This window comes from Heterodontus francisci, chromosome 3 (genome assembly GCF_036365525.1).
Source record: "Heterodontus francisci isolate sHetFra1 chromosome 3, sHetFra1.hap1, whole genome shotgun sequence".
NCBI classification, from domain to species: Eukaryota; Metazoa; Chordata; class Chondrichthyes; order Heterodontiformes; family Heterodontidae; genus Heterodontus; species Heterodontus francisci.
The window spans coordinates 102,729,635-102,748,341 of record NC_090373.1 but is presented as its reverse complement, the minus strand read 5'-3'; the positions used below and the strand labels follow the sequence as shown (position 1 = coordinate 102,748,341).

Genomic DNA, 18,707 nt, shown 5'->3' with positions numbered 1-18,707 from the left:
ACGAACCCCCTAAATGAAATTGTTAGTTGAGATCATTGATCTGAAAGAACAAGTTTTGTTTTCTGCACTCCTTCCATCACCTTTGAAATGTCGTGCAAGCGAAACATTGTCTTATCGCTTGGCTATTGTGTAATCAGTGTCACCACGGTGTCTACAACTGGAGTATGAGGCCAGTCTCTCGTGTTCATTACTGTGACTTAGAGATTCCTCCCGCCCACATGTTTTCCGATATTACCGCTTATAGTGGTGAGTCTCAGGGGAAATGCCGAGGGAAAGACAGGCGTGCCAACTCCCGCAGATTGGTTGTGCCAAAAACACCGCACGAAGTCCTCCCCCTTTTAATCAAAGTTGATTCTCTTTTTTTCATATATGAACCGTCCAAACGAACACCTACTGCGACATCTTGTGTTGTAAAATATTATTTCTAATTGTATTTCCATGACTGCGGAAAGTAGAACCTTTTGTCTGATATAAGTTATGTGATAATAGCACATACATCAGACAAAACATAACTCATTTAGCGACAACTCTACAACATAACCAGTTTATACCTAAACGTGCAAATTCTGTTCAAGTCCGTATGACAACGACCGCATTTGGCTTAAGCCACTATAATTACTCAATATTAGTATAACCTCAGAGCATTGCAGGTCCAGAGAAAGCAATGTTAGTTTGGAGAACAGCTAATATTGATCGTATTAAAGATTTAGCCGCAGTGCCAACATTTGACAGTAATTCTAACATGTAAAGGTAACAATTATTGATCAATCTCATTCTGACGTGATGTGGAGGCAGGTCATTTTAGGAATTGAACATAAATTTATGATTTAAAGAAAAGATTTGGGAGTCAGACGCTGGATTGAATCTGATGAATCTATTCCTATTTATAGGTAGTTTGGCCCCCCTGTGGATGATTTCCTCGTGGCTCTGTCACAATGTTTGCATCTGAAATTCACTATTCTTATAAGCCTTGGTACAGGATAAGCGAGCGTCGTTTATATGACAAGTTAACATAAAGCTCTGCGGTAAAACGCGGGTTTTCAAACCCCGACTCCTTTGTCTCTGTAGGTAAGAACACAGGAAAGGTCGCGTACCCGCTTTTTGAATTGAAGTTATTTTCTAAACCAAATCGAATTATTTAAAAGGCGATGGATAATTTTACCGCAGTCAGCTCCATGCATCTTCTCCCTTTGTTATACCTGCGGCCAGAGAGGGCGGGGGAGGGGGTCTTATCCTCATGACAAATCCTGCTCCCAAATCCCTACACCTAATCATGTGTGTGTTTATTGGCGGGAGACCGGTCAACAGAAACAGGTCTGCGTTCAGAATATGTATCTATTGAAGACGCAACGGCTTTTGAAGGTTGCTTTGAGAAAATAGTTCATTTTGAAATTAATCCAAAAAACCCGCTGAACGGGCCAGGCAGTTACTACTGTTTTGATGTTAACATGACTATTTAATAACTTTAGCAGAGTTGGATTGGACGAGGATACCCTCAGTCCTTGGCAATAAAAGTATAATGAATTTTATAGCTCATAGTTTTGGCAGAAGGTTTGGTCGATCTGAATATGATGAACCTGCGGGCCTTTGAATGATGGCACTCAACAAAAAACAGATTACCCTATGGGTTTAAAAAAAATCCCAAATGACTGAAAATCTCGATGAGAGGAAATCGTCTTCAATCCCATTGGATTTGCCTGACACTGAGACGATGAGAGGATACATTAATATCACAGCTGAGATCCAATTGTCTTCAAAGCACTGGAAACCTAAATAGAATTACAGTGGGATCCTATTCCGTGATAACTCAAGAAAGAAGTTGGTAAAAATCTACTTACATGAGGGATTTGTCCAAACCGCCAGATTAGTATATACGGGGTTTATACTGTATGTGAAGGGCTGATCGTAAATGTTGAGGGACTGATAGCTGCCTTTTAACTGAAAAGTGAGGAACGAAGCCAATCAGAAAATCTTTCAATTTAATTTTGCGCACTTGAAACTAGAAGATTTGCCAGGATTTGTGACACAGTGTACAAGATGAATAAGTAAAAATGACTCGCACGGAAGGGCTGGCGCTGTTTCAGTGAGTGCTGTGAGGAAGCGTGTGGGAGGCTGATCTGGGCATTTCACAGCGGCTCACATAACTTCAAATGTAACCGCCCCATTCTATGAACTCAGCAAGGTAAACATTTCTTTTTTAAAAAATTCTTAGGAGGAGTCGTGGTGCTTATGGCGGCCTACCCATGTCCGTGGTGACACTATTGCTCTTTAGTAGGAGTGACAGTCCAATGTTCGCGATGCTAATATATTTGATCCTTTTGTAGTGGCTTAAATTGAGCGCCAATGGCGGAAGAGGTATGGAAATATGCAATAAGAATAAAGTGAATCTTAGTTATTTGATTCTCCAAAGTTCGATACAGTTGTTCAGTAATAATCAGCCCAAACTGACCGCAGCATCTAATGAATCTGTGGATTCAGGTACATGCTAACAAGGTGGAAAAAGCGAGTTGCTGCCCGACAGGAGTACACTTCATAATGTACGCACAGCTGGTTTAGTTATTTTAGGGAAACTTTATCAAATATATAAAACAGTTGAACGTATTCATTTTAAAGGTCTGCAGCTGTCTTTTATTTCACAAATGCCAGCACACAGTGACATTATTTTATATTCGTGGCCTTGTTTAACCATTCAGATGCTATTATTAAAATACGTTCTATAAACACGGATTTTATGTGGATTAGAGTAAAATTGTGACCGAACCCACCCTCCCCCCCTTCCCCCAAAAGATTTCCGCGTGGGAAAAGACATTTTAGCCTTTTCAAAATCCAGCAGTTGTATCACATTGTGGTATTTCTTGTTTGTGCAGCGTTATGATCCGATTATTGCTTCCACTGACATTCTAAGCGATAAAAGTAATTCATAGCGTTCCTCTTCGAGCCCCGGGAATGGCGGGGTCCAAACACAACAGCAGCTCCTATTACAAAAACAACATTGGCTTTTTTAACAAGGAGGACAGCCAGTATCTATCCTCTTCTGGGCAGCGAGTCTGGAGCTTACATTCACATGGAGGGATGAAATATTAATACCTTTTCTTTGATGTATTTTTAAACTACTTTTAGCCTACAGAAACCAATATTTTGAGAGCGAGAGGCATACAACTGGTATTTTCGTGCTTACAAGTACGTTGCCGTACAATAAATCTTGATAACATACTAGAGAAGATAAATATTTGTATTCATTAATGATCCAATTATGGTTGGTGACTCTAGCCGCTGCAGTACATACATGGTCAATAATTAATGGGTTTAAGTATGAGACTGAATCCTTAAAAAAAACTTGTAACTCATTTCTCGAACCCCACAGAAAACCGGAATATGGAGATGGGTCACCCACTGAATGGAAAGGGTGCCCGAACTGCATTAATTCCATTCCCCAATCTTTATTGTTTTCGGAGTACTTGAATCATTTGCACGCTTATAACTCAAATGAACTCCGCATATTTCTCGATCTTCACTTTTAGCTCCACTATGCGTAAGGCATTTGCATTGCCTTCAATCAAGCATCACTCTTCGACGGGCTAAAGTCAGAAAAGTCACTTGTTCAGAGTTTTTACCAATTAAAGCGAATTTATTGACGGGTCAAAATTGCGGCTATAAGCAAAATGGGACTTTTGTTTAGATTTGGTCCCAGTAATAAAAGCATGTGATTTGTTTGAACCATACTGCTGCTTTTTAAACAGTCTCTGCACTCAGTTGGAACTCGGCGTTATGTATTAATGTGTCCACAGAGACACGAATCCACAAACCGTTTGCTTACACTGAGCGTTCACTACTAGATGCTGCTCTCTGAGATGCACCGCATGAGATCTCCTGAACAATCGGCACCATTTAAATGTGTTATCCTGAACAGGGCAATGCCGCATTTTCGCAATAACACTTACCGCGGCGAGACAGGTCTGCCTCTCATCAATGAAAATGATGAATATGGCAGGACCATATTCTGCTATTTATTGCAGGGCAATGTCAGGTGATCGGTACTGTCACCGTACAATTATAAACGTGTATTCCTGCATTTATATAAACACGCATAGTAGACTGCTGTCTATAGCAGACAGGCTTATTTCGATTTGCCGAAAGTAAATTCCGAGACTGTGCATTATAAACTCCACCCAAAACACCTGATCGTAGGGCAAAACTCTCTCCTGCTTAAATCCCAAGACGACGGGGAGGGCGAAATTTAGTACATGCATTTCGCCTTTAACAGCTAAACTGGAGTTTAATTGTCCTTTTGCACGTCGAAACAAAGTGACCTTTAGCTGTAATTGAATACAAAAGTGGCAGTGTAATTCAAGTCGGGTCCAAAACTGTTTTGCAGCCCACTCAAGCCTAAGCAGCGTGAGACCTCTGCAGGAGACCAGTGCATATTGCTTGAGCTCAGCACTCGGTGGAGTCTAACTCCATTGTAATGTGAATCAAGGTTCAAAAGGTGCTCAGGCAGATGGCTGGATACCCTAGGCACTTTATTCACTTCATATCGGTCCGGATTTTGCGGTCAGCAGCGAAGCGGTGGCATTTGATGTCGACCGCACTGAAAAATTCACTCACGTAGTTCGATAGCTCAAGTCTTTCTAATGCTTGAGGTCGCAGATATCTGATGTCTTCACATTCAAAGGTATTCACTGAGGAACAGAATTTTGTATGTGTAAGCATACGTGGAAGGGAACTCTTTCCTAGTAGGCAGAATGTGAGGTCACACCTACTGGTCTCAGACAATAGTACACGTTTTATTTTTTTGTCAGTTTGATCACCTCCGCAGTCTTCTGAGCAATGCGCACTGGTCTTCAGAGGAGAGGTCATTGGCTAGCTACAAACTTCTTCATCGTCTCTGCCAGTGGAACTTAATGACCAGCCATTCAAACGTTATCTGAAGTGGAACTTTTTCTAATTTCCCTTCAGTTCCCTCAGCTAGTGATCTTTCCCTTACTCCTCACAACTCACAAGTTAACTAAGATTGACATAGGGAGGTTAAGGGCTGAATTTTGCTGTGGGCTTCGGGACCCCAATGTCAGGACCAAATGGGGATCCAGAGTCAGCACTTGTTGGCAGCAAGATGGGTATCGCAGTCTTCCAGGAGGAAACCTGCTAATTGGCCACCTCTGTCCTATGAAGGAGGCAGAAGTCCTCTCACTGCTGCAAGCCCAAGAACAGGGCTGCCAGCTCTGGAACCTTAGCAGCACCACCGGGAGAGGTGAGGCAGATTGGGGACTGCAAGGGCACCTCAACATGGAGGCATCCTTAATGGGCTGCACAGCAGTGCATAAGTCAACAAAATCTGGGGCAGCAGGCTGATCAAGTTGGAGGGAAAACCCCTCCACTGGTTTGGGTGCAGCGTGATTGTGGCCTTTATTTCTTGCTTCCATGTCAATGGGGCATGAGCCCTCTGGCTCTGATGACCCCCCCAGCTTGCTGCAGGGAGGCTGCCTCCAGTGAGCTGGCAACCTCCACATGCGATAGGGTGCTCCATCAGTGGAAAAATGCTGGTGAGGCCACATAATCACCCCAATTGGGGCCTTAAATATATTCATTGGCTGCTGGCTTCCGTGCAGTGTGCAGCCGATCCAATTCCCAGCCTGCCCCTGGGATAGTTCCCCAGTGGCAGGAGTGCATCAGGGAACTGTCCCGATGTGGCTGCTCCCTATTTTCCCAGCTCCCCTGCCGCCAAGCCCACCATCATGGGCCGGGAAATTTCAGCCCTAAGTGTCAATGCCTGACAAAGCTGTTAAGACCAGGTGAGAAAGGTGTCTAGGGGTCCTCTCAGCCTTCACCCGGTTTTACCGTAACAGGGTTTATTTTTAAACACATCGTGTTTTTAGCTCCCACTTGGTGAATCCTTGTTCACCACTTTCCAATTATAAGAGAAATAAACCAGCACAAACAGCCTTTCTTAGGTTTAAAGAAGAAAAGTTGAAATTTATTAAACTTAAACTCTATTCCGGTGATGCCTACGGATACACGCGCGCCCACACTAGCATGCATATGCGATACACACATGCAAATAGAGACAGAAAAGAGCAGAAGAAAAATAAAATGGAAAAGTTTGAGGCAATATCTGAAGAGTTTTTGTTATGGTTCTTCGAGCTCACTGTAGAGTCCTTGATTGTGGGTAGATCCTGTTTTTCATTGGGGCCCAGTATTCTTCTTAAACCTTGTTCGCTGTAGGAGACTTTTCTCTCTTGGGGTTCATGTGTCTTCAGTAGATTTGGAGTTCCGTGAGAAAGAAATGGGAGCAGGCAGACAGGAGAGGCTGTGACGAGCTAGTCAGGAGAGATCTTCTCAGCCCAGGAGCAGTCTGCTTTCTTCCCAAACTGTTTGTATAAATTCAAAAAACTCAGTTTGCCCAGCAGGGTTAATTCAAATTCAAACACAGTTGCTCTGATTTGTGCTGCATTGCATTCATGTGCTGCAAGGATACAGAATATCCAACTGCTCACTGTTTTTCTATTTTTGTCCCTTTACTGTAGCTTCCCATGGTTTACTTTAATATATATTTAATTGAATCTTTTGTGAATTAAGTTGAGAATTGCATGTATTATTACGTTGATGTTCCCATGAAGCAGTGCTGAAACTCTCAGACTGAACCATCAAGCCAATGTGAAACTCATTTGATTATGAGTTTCTGGGGAGATACATTTTTTTGGTTTTAACTTCTGCTTCACCTTTGTGACAATCTTGATATTTTTGATTCAATTCAAAATAAATTTCAAAATAAATGAGTTAGCTGGATAATTATCCTGAAATCATTTGTATAAAACAAAATCCTGTCAAATATTAAAGATTTCAAAATACAATATTTTGCATTTTCAATAAATTATTATTACCATATAAAAGAGGTGATAACATCTTAACATGTATGTATGGTCACAAACTGGACTCATACGTTTGCCGTAAAGTAGTTAGTATTGTCACAGGGATTTCCATAAACCATTATGGTTGAGATATGACATTTTCACAAGTTAAACTAAAAGCATTTTGTTTTGTACTAGGATTGTAATAGTGAACATGTTGGACATTTAGAGGCCTAAATGGAGCAAAAGTTGTCAAAGCAGAGAAAGAATCTTCCCCAAGACATAAATATTTAATCTTTAATAAGTGGCTTAAAGCCATTAATGTGAACTAATCATTACTATTGTATTGATTTGGACAACTTCAGTCTTTTTTATGATGTTGAATCTTCTGACCCCATATCTTCTCCATCACCAAGAGTACCTGCTTCCACCTCTGTAACATTGCCCATCTCCACCCCTGCCTCAGCTCATCAGCTGCTGAATCCCTCATCCATGCCGTTGTTACCTCTGGATTCAACTGTTCCAATGCTGACCTGCCTGGCCTCCAACCTTCCACCATCCATAAACTTGACCTCATCGAAAAATCTGATGCTGCAATTTTAACTCGCACAAATTCCCATTCACCTATTACCTCTGTGCTCTCAGTTCAGCAAAGCCTCGATTTTAAAATGCTCATCCTAGTTTTCAATTCACTCTAAGGCCTCACCCCGCTTTACCTCTGTGACCTTCCACAACCCTCTGAGATCACTGCACTCCTCCAATTCTGGCCACTTGGATATTCACAATTTTCATTGCTCCACCATTGGTGGCTTTGCCTTCAATTGCCTTAGCACTAAGCTCTAGAAATCCCCTAATCCTCTCTAACCTCCCTCTCATTCTTTAGGATACTCTGTAAAACCTACTGCTGTGACCGAGATTTTGGCTACCTGTCCTAATTTGTTATGTGGCTGGATGTCAAACTTTGTTTGATAATGCTCTTGTGAGTCACCTTGGTACATTTTACTACATTAAAGAAGCTTTATTTTCTTGTTGATGTCACTCACTGAATGCTTGGAAATGGTGGTTAGTTGCAGTTCGATGCAAAAGTGAGATTGAACATATATCTGCACATTGGAAGGAAAAATAAACAACATTAGTACCTAATGTACAGTGTTGAAATAGCCGAAGATAGAGTTTTGAAAGGGACCTAGGAATCTTATAGACTCAATAGTAAACATGCCCAACCAATTCAGAGCAGCAATCAACAACACAAGTAGAAAGTTGAAATTCGTAGCGAAAACAGTAGAATTCAAGTCATGATCATATTGTACAGCGCTTAGTTCAGACTGTACCTTGGGAACAGAGCTAAACGATCCCACAATCAATGGATCAGCTCAAAACTCCCTGCAGTTATGAAGGGAAACAACTAACAGGAGGAGGAAGCTCCATGAACGTCTGCATTCTCAATGATGGTGGAGCCCAGAACGTGAGTGCAAAAGACAAGGTTGAAGTATTTGCAACCATCTTCAGCCAGAAGTGCCAAGTGGCTGATCTACTCAGCCTGCTCCTGGGATCCCCACCATCATAGAGGTCAATCTTCAGCCAATTCGATTTACTCCACATGATGTCGAGAAACAGCTAAACGTATTGGATACAATAAAGACTATGGGCCCCGACATCACGCTAGCTGTGTTGCTGAAGACTTGTGCTCCAGAACTAGCCATACCTCTAGCCAGTGCTGTTCCAGTGCAGCTACAACACTGGCATCTACCTGACAAAGTAAAAAATTGCCCGGGTATGTCCCGTTCATAAAAGGCAGGACAAATCCAATCTGGCCAATTACTGCCCCATTAGTCTACTCTCAATCATCAACAAATTGATGGAAGGAGTCATAGGCAGTGCTATCAAGCAGCATTTACCCACCAATAACCTGTGTACTGATACTCAGTTTGGATTCTGCAAGAACCACCCGGCTCTAGAGTTCAGTAGAGCCTTGGTCCAAACACCAACGAAAGAGCAGAATTCCAGAGATCCATTGGCTGGTGTCATACCTAGCACAAAGCAAGATGGTTGTGGTTGTTGGAGACCACTCATCTCGGTCCCAGGACATCACTTCAGGAATTCCTCAGGGTAGTGTCCTAGGCCCAATCATCTTCAGCTGCTTCATCAATGTTCGCTGATGATTGCACAGTGTTCAGTTTTATTCACAACTCCTCAGATACTGAAGCAATCCATGCCCACATTTGGCAAAACCTGAACAACATTCAGGTTTGGGCTGATAAGTGACAAGTAACATTTGCACTACACAAGTGCCAGGCAATGACTACCTCCATTACAAGAGAATCTGACCTTATCCTCTTGGCATTCAACTGCATTACCATCGCTGAATCCTCCACCATTAACATAATTGACCAGAAAATTAATTGAGCAAGCCATATAAATACTGTGGCTGCAAGACCAATCAGAGGCTGGGAATTCTGTGGCGAGTAACTCACTTCCTGACTCCCCAAAGCCTTTCCACCACCTGCAAGGCACAAATCAGCAGTGTGATGGAATACTCTCCGTGTACCTGGATGAGAACAGCTCCAACAACACTCAAGAAGCTGATTGGCATCCCATTCACCACCTTAAACATTTACCCCTTCACCATCAGCACATCTTGGTAGGAGTGTGTATCATCTATAAGATGCACTGCTGCAGCTCGTCAAGGTTTCTTCAACAGAACCTTCCAAACCCCAATCTCTACCACCTAGAAAGGCAATGACAGCAGGCACAAGAGAACACCACCACCTGCAAGTTCCACTCCAAGCCACACACCATCCTGACTTGGAAATATATAGCCATTCCTTCAAAATCACTGGATCAAAATCCTGGAATTTTCTGTCTAACAGCACTGTGGGTGAACCTATACCACATGAACTGCAGAGGTTCGTAAAGCTGTCTCATTACCATCTTCTCAAGGGCAATTAGGGATGGGAAATAAATTCTGGCCTTGACAATGTGCCCACATCCCAAGAAGAAATTTAAAAAATCTATTCTGGTCATCAAGACACAAGGAGGAAGTACTGGAGGCAATGTAGAGAAGAGCCAGGAGGCTGATACCCAGTGTTAGAGGTTTGAGTTATGAGGAAAGACTGGAGTAATTTGCATGCAAACATTATGTCAGAGGGCTGATCTTATAGGTGTATACAAGATTGTTATGGGTATGGTAAAGGTAAGTCCAGAATAGTACTTCACAGTGAATTGTGAAAGTAGGACAAGGGGAAACAGATTCAAACTAGTAAATTATAAATTTAAGGCTAATATCAGGAGATTATTCTTCACAACTTCTCAAGATCAATTAGGGATGGGCAATAAATGCTGGTCTTACTAGCAACGCTCACATCCCATGAACGAATAAAAAAAAAGGATGCCTTCCAAGTAGTAGAGGTGATAACCATGGAATAATTTAAGAGACAACTGGATATTGCGCTGGGGGGGGGGGTATAAAGTGCTTCTAGATGGATGAATTAAGATGGACCGAATAAGCCCCTTCATTTATATTTCTTTTGTGATCTTGTGACCTAAACAACAGTCTAGATCAACAGGTTTTAGAACCACCAAAGTAGCAGTACTAAATGGTTACTAAGAGCCATCCAACACATTACCCAAAGGATGTCAACTATTATCCCAATATCATTTGTTTCAGATTGATTTTGGTCATGAATAGTGTGTGCTTTAAAGTTTGTGTAGTGTTAATATCCAGTTAGACAATAACTATTGTTGTTTTCTTCTAGCCAACACAAGTGTGAGCCAAGGTTGCCCGAAAGGGTGTGATCGATGTTCTGAGTATAATGGATGCCTGTCATGTAAACCCAGACTCTTTTTCTTTCTGGAGAGAAATGGGATGAGACAGACCGGTGTCTGTCTCTCCTCCTGTCCGAGTGGATATTATGGAGTCCGTACACCAGAAATGAACAAATGTACACGTAAGTGTTTAAAACATATGGGCGCCACCTGGGGGTTAATGTTGTGTTGGTTATCTTAACGGCTCATTTCCCAGAGGCAAAGGAAACTGGATAACATGCTGGTCTTATACTGACATTTGAGCCAAAGAGGACTGTTGAAGGCTTATCTATCACTGAAAGCTATTAAATGCTATAATTGAAAAGAATTCTAACATTATTTTAGTTCCGGTCCTATATGCTCACCTCAACACAAATACTTTAAAAATCTCTGCAGAAACATCTTAGGTTGAATATGTGGAAAGCCACAATATTATATAAGTAGATGACACTAACCCACACACCCTACATTCTGAGCATCTGTGCAAATGAAGTTCATGCAAAAAAAACATTGCCATTGCTCACCTTGGTGTAAGCAAAAATTCCCCCTCAAAGGAATGGATTGTACTTTGAAAACAAAGAGGCTTAATTTGTCAACATCAAATTCAGATATACTGTATTTAATTTTAATAATGGTTATTGTAGATTAACTGGTGGCATCAAGTACCAGCAGATTTCCATACCTCACCAAAGTGTCATTCTTGATGTGTGAACAAACACAATGAATGCTGACAAACAATACAATGGTGGAAAAATCACAGGCAAGCTCAGTCATGCCTCTTCCAAAGTTCATAGACACATTTTCCAGCAGGATAGTTAGATAATGACCACAATTGAGAACCCTAGATGATTTGTTTCCCTCCTTAGCCAAAAGATGCTAATATTTGCTGAGATTGGCTAACTAAGCCAGGGGTCAATCCTAGGAGTTTTCTTGGTTTGTATAGCTGACTCCATACAGCACATTTGCCAACCAATAGCCTAAAGTCTACGGCCTTGAAACTATTGGGTCTTTCTGAGCATTGGTTTCATATCCACCATCAGCCTTCCGATACTTTGTTCAAAGGGCAACTTGTGTGAACTGAAACGGTGAATGTTGACAGTCTATTCACATTAAGAGTTGAATTTTATTCTCCCACCGCCAAAACTGGCGGTCTGCACATGCGGGCCGCGCGCCGCCATGCTGCCATGATCCAGTGTGCGGTGGTTCATCTACATATGCCGGGCGGTTCACCCCCCATCCCCCCCCTCAATCCAGTGGCGGGGGCGGGTTCTGCAACGCCAGCAACAGTGTCAGTTGCCTTTGCGCAGGTGCTGGTGCCATTTCTAAAGGGCTGTCAGACCTGCACAGTTGAAACCTGTACCACCCCCAATATACTGTCAATTGATTTCTGGCCTGTAGCCCCCCACCCACCCCCTCAATACAAAGAAAATAAATGGCCACCCTGTTCACCCCCACCAAAACACATTTTATATCTGACCTTTCCCCCAAAAACTCACAAAGTGCAGAGGTCACCCCTTTCCCTGCGCCTCCACACTAGAAATGCAGAATTGACCCCCGAAGATCCCCCCTTCCCACCTCGGTGGTGCCAGCTTTCCCTGGATGGGAAAGTGAAGGTGCGTGAGTGCCAGCATTCGCACGGAAGATCGGGGACAGCCGGCAAGATCGCTGTGAAAGGTATGTACATACATGACTATCCTTTATGAAAATATTTAAAGTTGGGTCCTATCACAGAGCAGCAGCGGGAGGGCGCCACGGAGCCTGGCTGCCGCCGCGAAGTTCAGGCCTGGCAATCCTGGCCTCAGGCTCCATGGCGGGCTGCTGCCAGTGTGATCATCCGGCACCCCCCCCCCCCCACCATGGAGCCCAACGTTGGGAGCTCAACAAAATCCAGCCCTAAGTCCGACCTCGTCTTCAGCGACATCCACACTTGCATTCTTTCTGGCAGAGGTTAATAGACACCAATCAGAACTAAGAATCCTGATGTAATTTTCCACTCCCTAGCTCTGGAACACTATGGCCAATTGTTGCACTAGATGCTACCCTCCCTCACATTGCTTTATTAGCTTGGATCACCCACAATGTCTACCCTATTGCACTGTATGGTAACAATATCCTCATAAGTGATGAAAGTGTTGCCGTAGTGCTTTAAACAGACTGTATGACATAGTACCATGTATTGAACCATTGAAGGAACCACAACTTTATTTTCACAAAAGCTTTTGCTCCATAGTTCAATGTACCTGTTTGTGATTTCACACTTTGCCCTTTAGATTAATTAAATTCACTATATGTATTTATTTGGTTAAAAAGAATGATATCGATTTTAAAGTTTTTTGTTTGCCAGTTTTGAGATCTTGTTAACATGCCGAACAGAGTTTAAGGGTTCATGCTGTAGGGGGTGCAAGATAATACAGAGAATACCTGAGGGCAGCTGCAACACAATAATCTGGAGCTCAGATAGCAGTTTTATTAGTGAGAGAAAAGCCTAAGCAATTTATAATTGCACCGTGAAGTCCAAGATTAGACTACAACCTTGGAATTAAATCCTAATTTTTTTAAATAAAAAAATTAATCTTAGGTGACATTTAAGTTTCAGGGCTTTTCTTGCAAGCAGCAACTGTCAGGACATTACATAATCATAATGGACACACTGGAGGAATAACAAAATTAACAAGAAATAATCTGCAATTAATCATCAGGACTTTCTACGATCTGTATATATGGTAAAGTGCTGTAAAACTAGAACTGTAAACAGTTTGTTTTTAACAAAACCATATCCTCATGTGATCAGCTCCACACAGAAAGGAAAATTGCTTATCATTGAACACAATAACTTCAAATACTAGCTTTACCCAATTTCAATCAATCAGTTTAAGCCTTGAATTCTGCTCTCTGCCTTCAGCTTTTGCCCCACCACATCTCAAGGTTTGAAGCTTTTGAATTCTTGGCAGTGAGTGAGACAGATGTTATTTCATTAATTTATTATCTAATTTCAGAAAATCTAGTTCCACTTTTCAGTGAAATTCTGTAAACATACATTAGTTATCAAATTATCTTTACTAACAGAAGACATGCGGTTATAAAGTGCCTTTCACGACCTCAGGACACACTGAAGCACTTTACAGCCAATTAAGTACTTTTCTAAAGTCTAGCCACTATTGTAACATTGCAATGTACAACAATAATAACTTGTATTTATAGAGGACATTTAACATAGTAAAAATAGCCCAAAGCAGTTCACAGGCTCATTATCAGACAAAGTTTGATACTGAGCCACGTTAAGTGATTTTAGGACAGGTGACCAAAATCTTGGTCAAAGAGGTAGGTTTTCAGCAATGATTTAAAGGAGGAGAAATGTAGAAAGGCAGAGAGGTTTAGCGAGGGAATTCCAAAGTTTAGTGTCTAGGCCACTGAAGGTACAGCCACCAATGGTGATGCAATAAAAATTGGGGATGTGTAGGAAGCCCGAACTAGAGGAGCAGAGATCTTGGAGGCTGAAAGAGGTTACAGAGATAGGGAGGGGCAAGGCCATGGAGGGATCTGAACAGAAACATGGGAATTTTATAGTTGAGCCATAATGTAGATCCACTTCCATGTAAAGCACCTTAGTGATATCATAAGCAAATTAATCAAATTTTCACTTCAAGTTTATGTAGCCTGAATGTGCTCTTTATCAACTCAGCATCCCATTAATTTGTAATTGAAGTCCAGACTCACTCATTTCACGATGTTGCTGGCAAGATGCAGTAGTACATTCCAAACAATGGAACTTGCTGATTGTCCATTTAAAATTTAATTCAACTCCCAAAACAGTGTACTTTGTGGTTATTTTGTATATTTATAGAGTTTTATGTTTAAAGTGCATTGCCAATCGTACTATTTATTAACTGCAAGCTTTGTGAAACATTAGTACAAAATGATCTCTTAAAATGTAAATATACTTCATGCAGTAATGAATGCAGAATCCATGCATTATAGCTGCAGGCTCTGTCACTGTGGCCATTCTAAAATCCCATCTTTACACATTTGCATGCTATTAAGTTTTTTCAGGTCTTGCACTCGTTTGACTCCAACCATCATTAAAGAAATATGTTAAGTTCAGTTTGTGTGTAATTAGATAGCATTTTCCCTCTGGTCCTGTCTATTAGGTTTAGATTGTGTAAGGTTGTGTTTGATTTTGCACCAAATGAATGGCACAGCCTGTTTACCTTTTCCCATATTTTAACTGCTTTTTAAAAAAATGTTTCAGGATGCAGAGCTGACAACTGTGATACCTGCTTCAACAAAAATTTCTGTACAAAATGCAAACCAGGATTCTACTTGCATAAAGGAAGATGCTTTGATCTCTGCCCTGAAGGGTTTGCGCCAAATAATCAGACAATGGAGTGTACTACTGCTGGTAAGAGAACTTCTTCAAGTAAACACAAAGAAAAAAGAAAGACTGGCATTTATATAATGCTTTTCATGCCCTCAAGATGTCCCAAAGCACATTACAACCAATTAAGTACTTTTGAAGTGTAGTCATTGTTGTAATGTAGGAAATGCAGCAGCCAATTTGCACACAGCAAGCTCCCACGAACTGCAATGCAATAATGACCAGATGATTTGTTTTAGCAAATATTGGCCAGGATGTTGTTTAACCTCCCTTCTCTTCAAAGTTGTGCCATGGGATCTTTTACATCCACCTGAGGGGGCAGATGGTGCCTTGGTTTAGAATCTTATCTGAAAGTCAGCACCTCAGATTGGCAGTTCTCCTGGAATTATTGACCAATTATTGATTGGAATATGTTGATTTAAAAGAATCTTAAGAACAAGCTGTTTCCTCTCCAGAAATGCACTATTTAGAATCAGCAGAAACCAATGGCTACCTACCTGGAGTTGCATATTGTGATATTTTGACTTTTTTATTGAGAAAAAAGCCAAGGAAAACATTTATGAAATAGTAGACTTCATTGTACATAAGAAACAAATAAAAGGATAAGGGAGATGGTGGCGTAGTGGTAATGTCGCTAAACTAGTAGTCCAGAGGCACAGGCTAATGCCCCGGGGGCATGGGCTCAAATCCCATTATGGCAGCTGGTGGAATCTGGCTCACTAATGCCCCTTAGGGAAGGAAATCTGCTGTCCTTACCTAGTCTGGCCTACATGTGATCCCAAATCCACGGAAATCTTAACTGCCCTCTAAAATGGCTGAGCAAGCCATTCAGCTGTCAAGGGCAATGAGGGATGGACAATAAATGCTGACCTTCCCCATGACACCGACATCCTGTGAAAGAATGAAAAATAAATCCCGATTGAGAAAGTCATGGAAAAGTAAGGTTAAAAGCAAACTAGAAAATAGAGCAGAATATGGGGCGATGGAACATAGGAATTGCAAGATGACAAAAGACCTATGTCCATATAGTTCACCTTCTACCATCCTGGTAGTCACATGATACAATGAAAATGGTGCAGTTTACTAATCATAGCAAGCATTCTCTATCAAATAGTCTATAACAGACCCAGACATGACACAAGGAAAATCCCAGTGGTGGAGAGCTTTGTGACCTTCTTTCCTCCCAAGCATGCTGCACCTACCACAAGTTGTGTGTTGCATAACATCAGAATCTGGTGCCAGTGGAATCAAAAGGCTGTTTCTATTTAATTATTTTAATGACAAAATGCATGCTTAACTTTTAAAACTAGGAATCACTTTTCTTTCAGTTTCTGTGAATATGCCTTTATAAATTTTTACTGCTGACTATTCTAAAGTATTGTTTTCTTTGGTTGAAACCTTCTCTAATTAATCTTTAAAAGTGTAATATAGTCATATATTTTGATGTTAGCTTGCAAATATTGTCATATATTTTGATGTTTGTGTGCAACTATAACAGCTATCCTGAAAGACAGCATGTTACTACAGGAAAAGGGTTATATAATTGAAAGATCAAGCATTACTGCAGTTATAAAACATTGTAGGACTAAATGTTACCTCACTAAGAGTGTTATAACTAAAATGTTACTTCTGACTATAATAAAGAGGGTTTATAACTCTAAAAGATTTTTCATTTTTGTTCATCCATCAGAATTTTCTGATGGTCTCCTTTAAGCTTAAATCATTTACACCAATGTAATATAAAGGATACTTTTTTAGATTTTTACCTCAAAAGGTGCAGGCTGACAATAGAATTTATCTATTTTTGTCACTAATGGTATGAGGTCCACTCAAGGTGAGGTAAACTGAGCAAGTTGCATGTATAATACCTCCGACACATAGACTCACGTGAATGTTGTGAAGTATAAATTCATTCTTGATGAGTTTATTGCACATCAAATGGAGGGATGTTTGCACTTGAGTAATCAGACATTTTTAACTTTTACAATCTGTGTTTGGATCAAGAATATCAAATGCGCAAAATGCAGAACAAAGTTCCTTTTACATTGGTGTCCATGGGACGCTTAGCCTACCAATTCGCAAAGGGTGGCTTTTGCACAGCCTCCTGAAAACTGTATGTAAAACTTCTGGGACTTGTTAAGACCAGTTGTCTGGAGGACCCATTGCAACACAAATAGAAAAGGGCTGTGAAGATCCTCAATCAGCTCTAACAATATCTTAATACTAACCTTAGAAGTGAACCCTTCTATGTCCTTGTGCCATTTTCATTTTCCACACCAGCCATATCGCCAATGTTGCAATTCAGGTCTGCTGTCGATATTTCTTAGGTTCAATAGTTGCTCCCCTGAGGAGTCTGAACACCTTACTTCTATGGGAGTTGATTCACACTGCACTCGATCTATTTGAGCAATAGCACAATTCAATGCGTAACAATTGATATGCCCTTATGATCTGAACTGATATTGCTGTCTTTTGCATGTATCATGTCTCAATCTCTCCAAAGGTGGACCGAGCAAGCATTTGGTGAGACAAGATCAGATGCTGATTGTTATGTTGCTTTATTTCAAAGCACATAACAATACAGGGTACAAGATGTAATCAAAACAACCTCACTTTCCATGCCTAAACAAAATAATTAACCCAACATTCCATTCCACATTGGTAGATTATCCTAGTACTTTCAGAATTATATTACTTTCTGTGCAACTACTGACTGTAAGAAAATGAACCCGTTCATTTTGGCCTTCAACCCAGGTCAGGACCTCCTCTACTTGAAACCTCTTGTTTCTTTTTCTCAAGTCAGCCTGATTCCAGTGTCAGCATTCAGTCAAACTGACTATTCTACCTCACCCATCTAATAGTGGAATCCCCCAAGCTAACTCTGCAATGACAACACTGAGATCGAATGAATAGGATTGTCACTGCAGCATGAAGTATGAACTATCACTGGAATGTTAAACTACCTTTCATAGACTGTAGCATATAGGTTCAGACACACTGTCTGATCTTAGTCTATGGCCGGAATTTTCCGGGCCCTTTGGCAATAGGTTGAGAAGCGGGAAGGCTGGCAAAATGGCATGGGAAGACATTGGGGGTGGGGGTACCTGACGTCTTCCCACTCCCATGCCATTTTGCCAGCAGCGGGAAGGATGGAAGATCAGCTGCCCACTGGGAGGCCAATTGAACCATTTAACTGGTCAATTATGGGCCACTTCCCACCTCCATGGTCAGTGTGCCCGTTCGGGGATCCCCGCCGCCTCATGGAAAGACTGCCCAGTGAAACCTGGAGGCCTCCTAGTGGGTCCTGGTGGGGGGGGGGGGGGGGGGCCTCCTTCCTGGGCACTCCCAGGAGCGATGGCTGCCTTCCCGGCAATGGGTGCTGATGCTCAGTGACTGTACCATCCCGATCGCTGGTGCTTGCCTGCCTGGCCTTGCATTCCCCAACCCCAGTTTCTTCAAGGCCCGGTCATTGAGACGCCTTCTTCCAGCAGCTACAGTGCCACTATTGGTGGCACTGCTGAGGCCACTGAGCTGCCAAACCTCTGATTGGGCCGGCAGCTCTTGAGGTTGGGCCACCATCCTTAAGAGGACAGCAGCCCCAGCTTGCAGTCGGCATTCTGGGTCCTGCCAGCCACCAAAGTGGGATCGCATCCCTCTTGCGGCTCAGGCAGAGGGATCTCTGC

The 18,707-nt window shown here is 41.8% G+C and overlaps 1 protein-coding gene across 1 annotated transcript in view; it reads left to right on the top strand.

Moving 5' to 3' along the window:
- rspo3 (R-spondin 3) overlaps positions 1–18,707 on the top strand; it is a 126,880-nt gene that overhangs the window by 3,386 nt on the left and 104,787 nt on the right. Inside the window, exons 2-3 of the mRNA XM_068018205.1 lie at positions 10,601–10,792; positions 14,899–15,048. Coding sequence (XP_067874306.1) covers positions 10,601–10,792; positions 14,899–15,048 — 342 coding nt within the window. The remainder of the gene's footprint in view (positions 1–10,600; positions 10,793–14,898; positions 15,049–18,707) is intronic.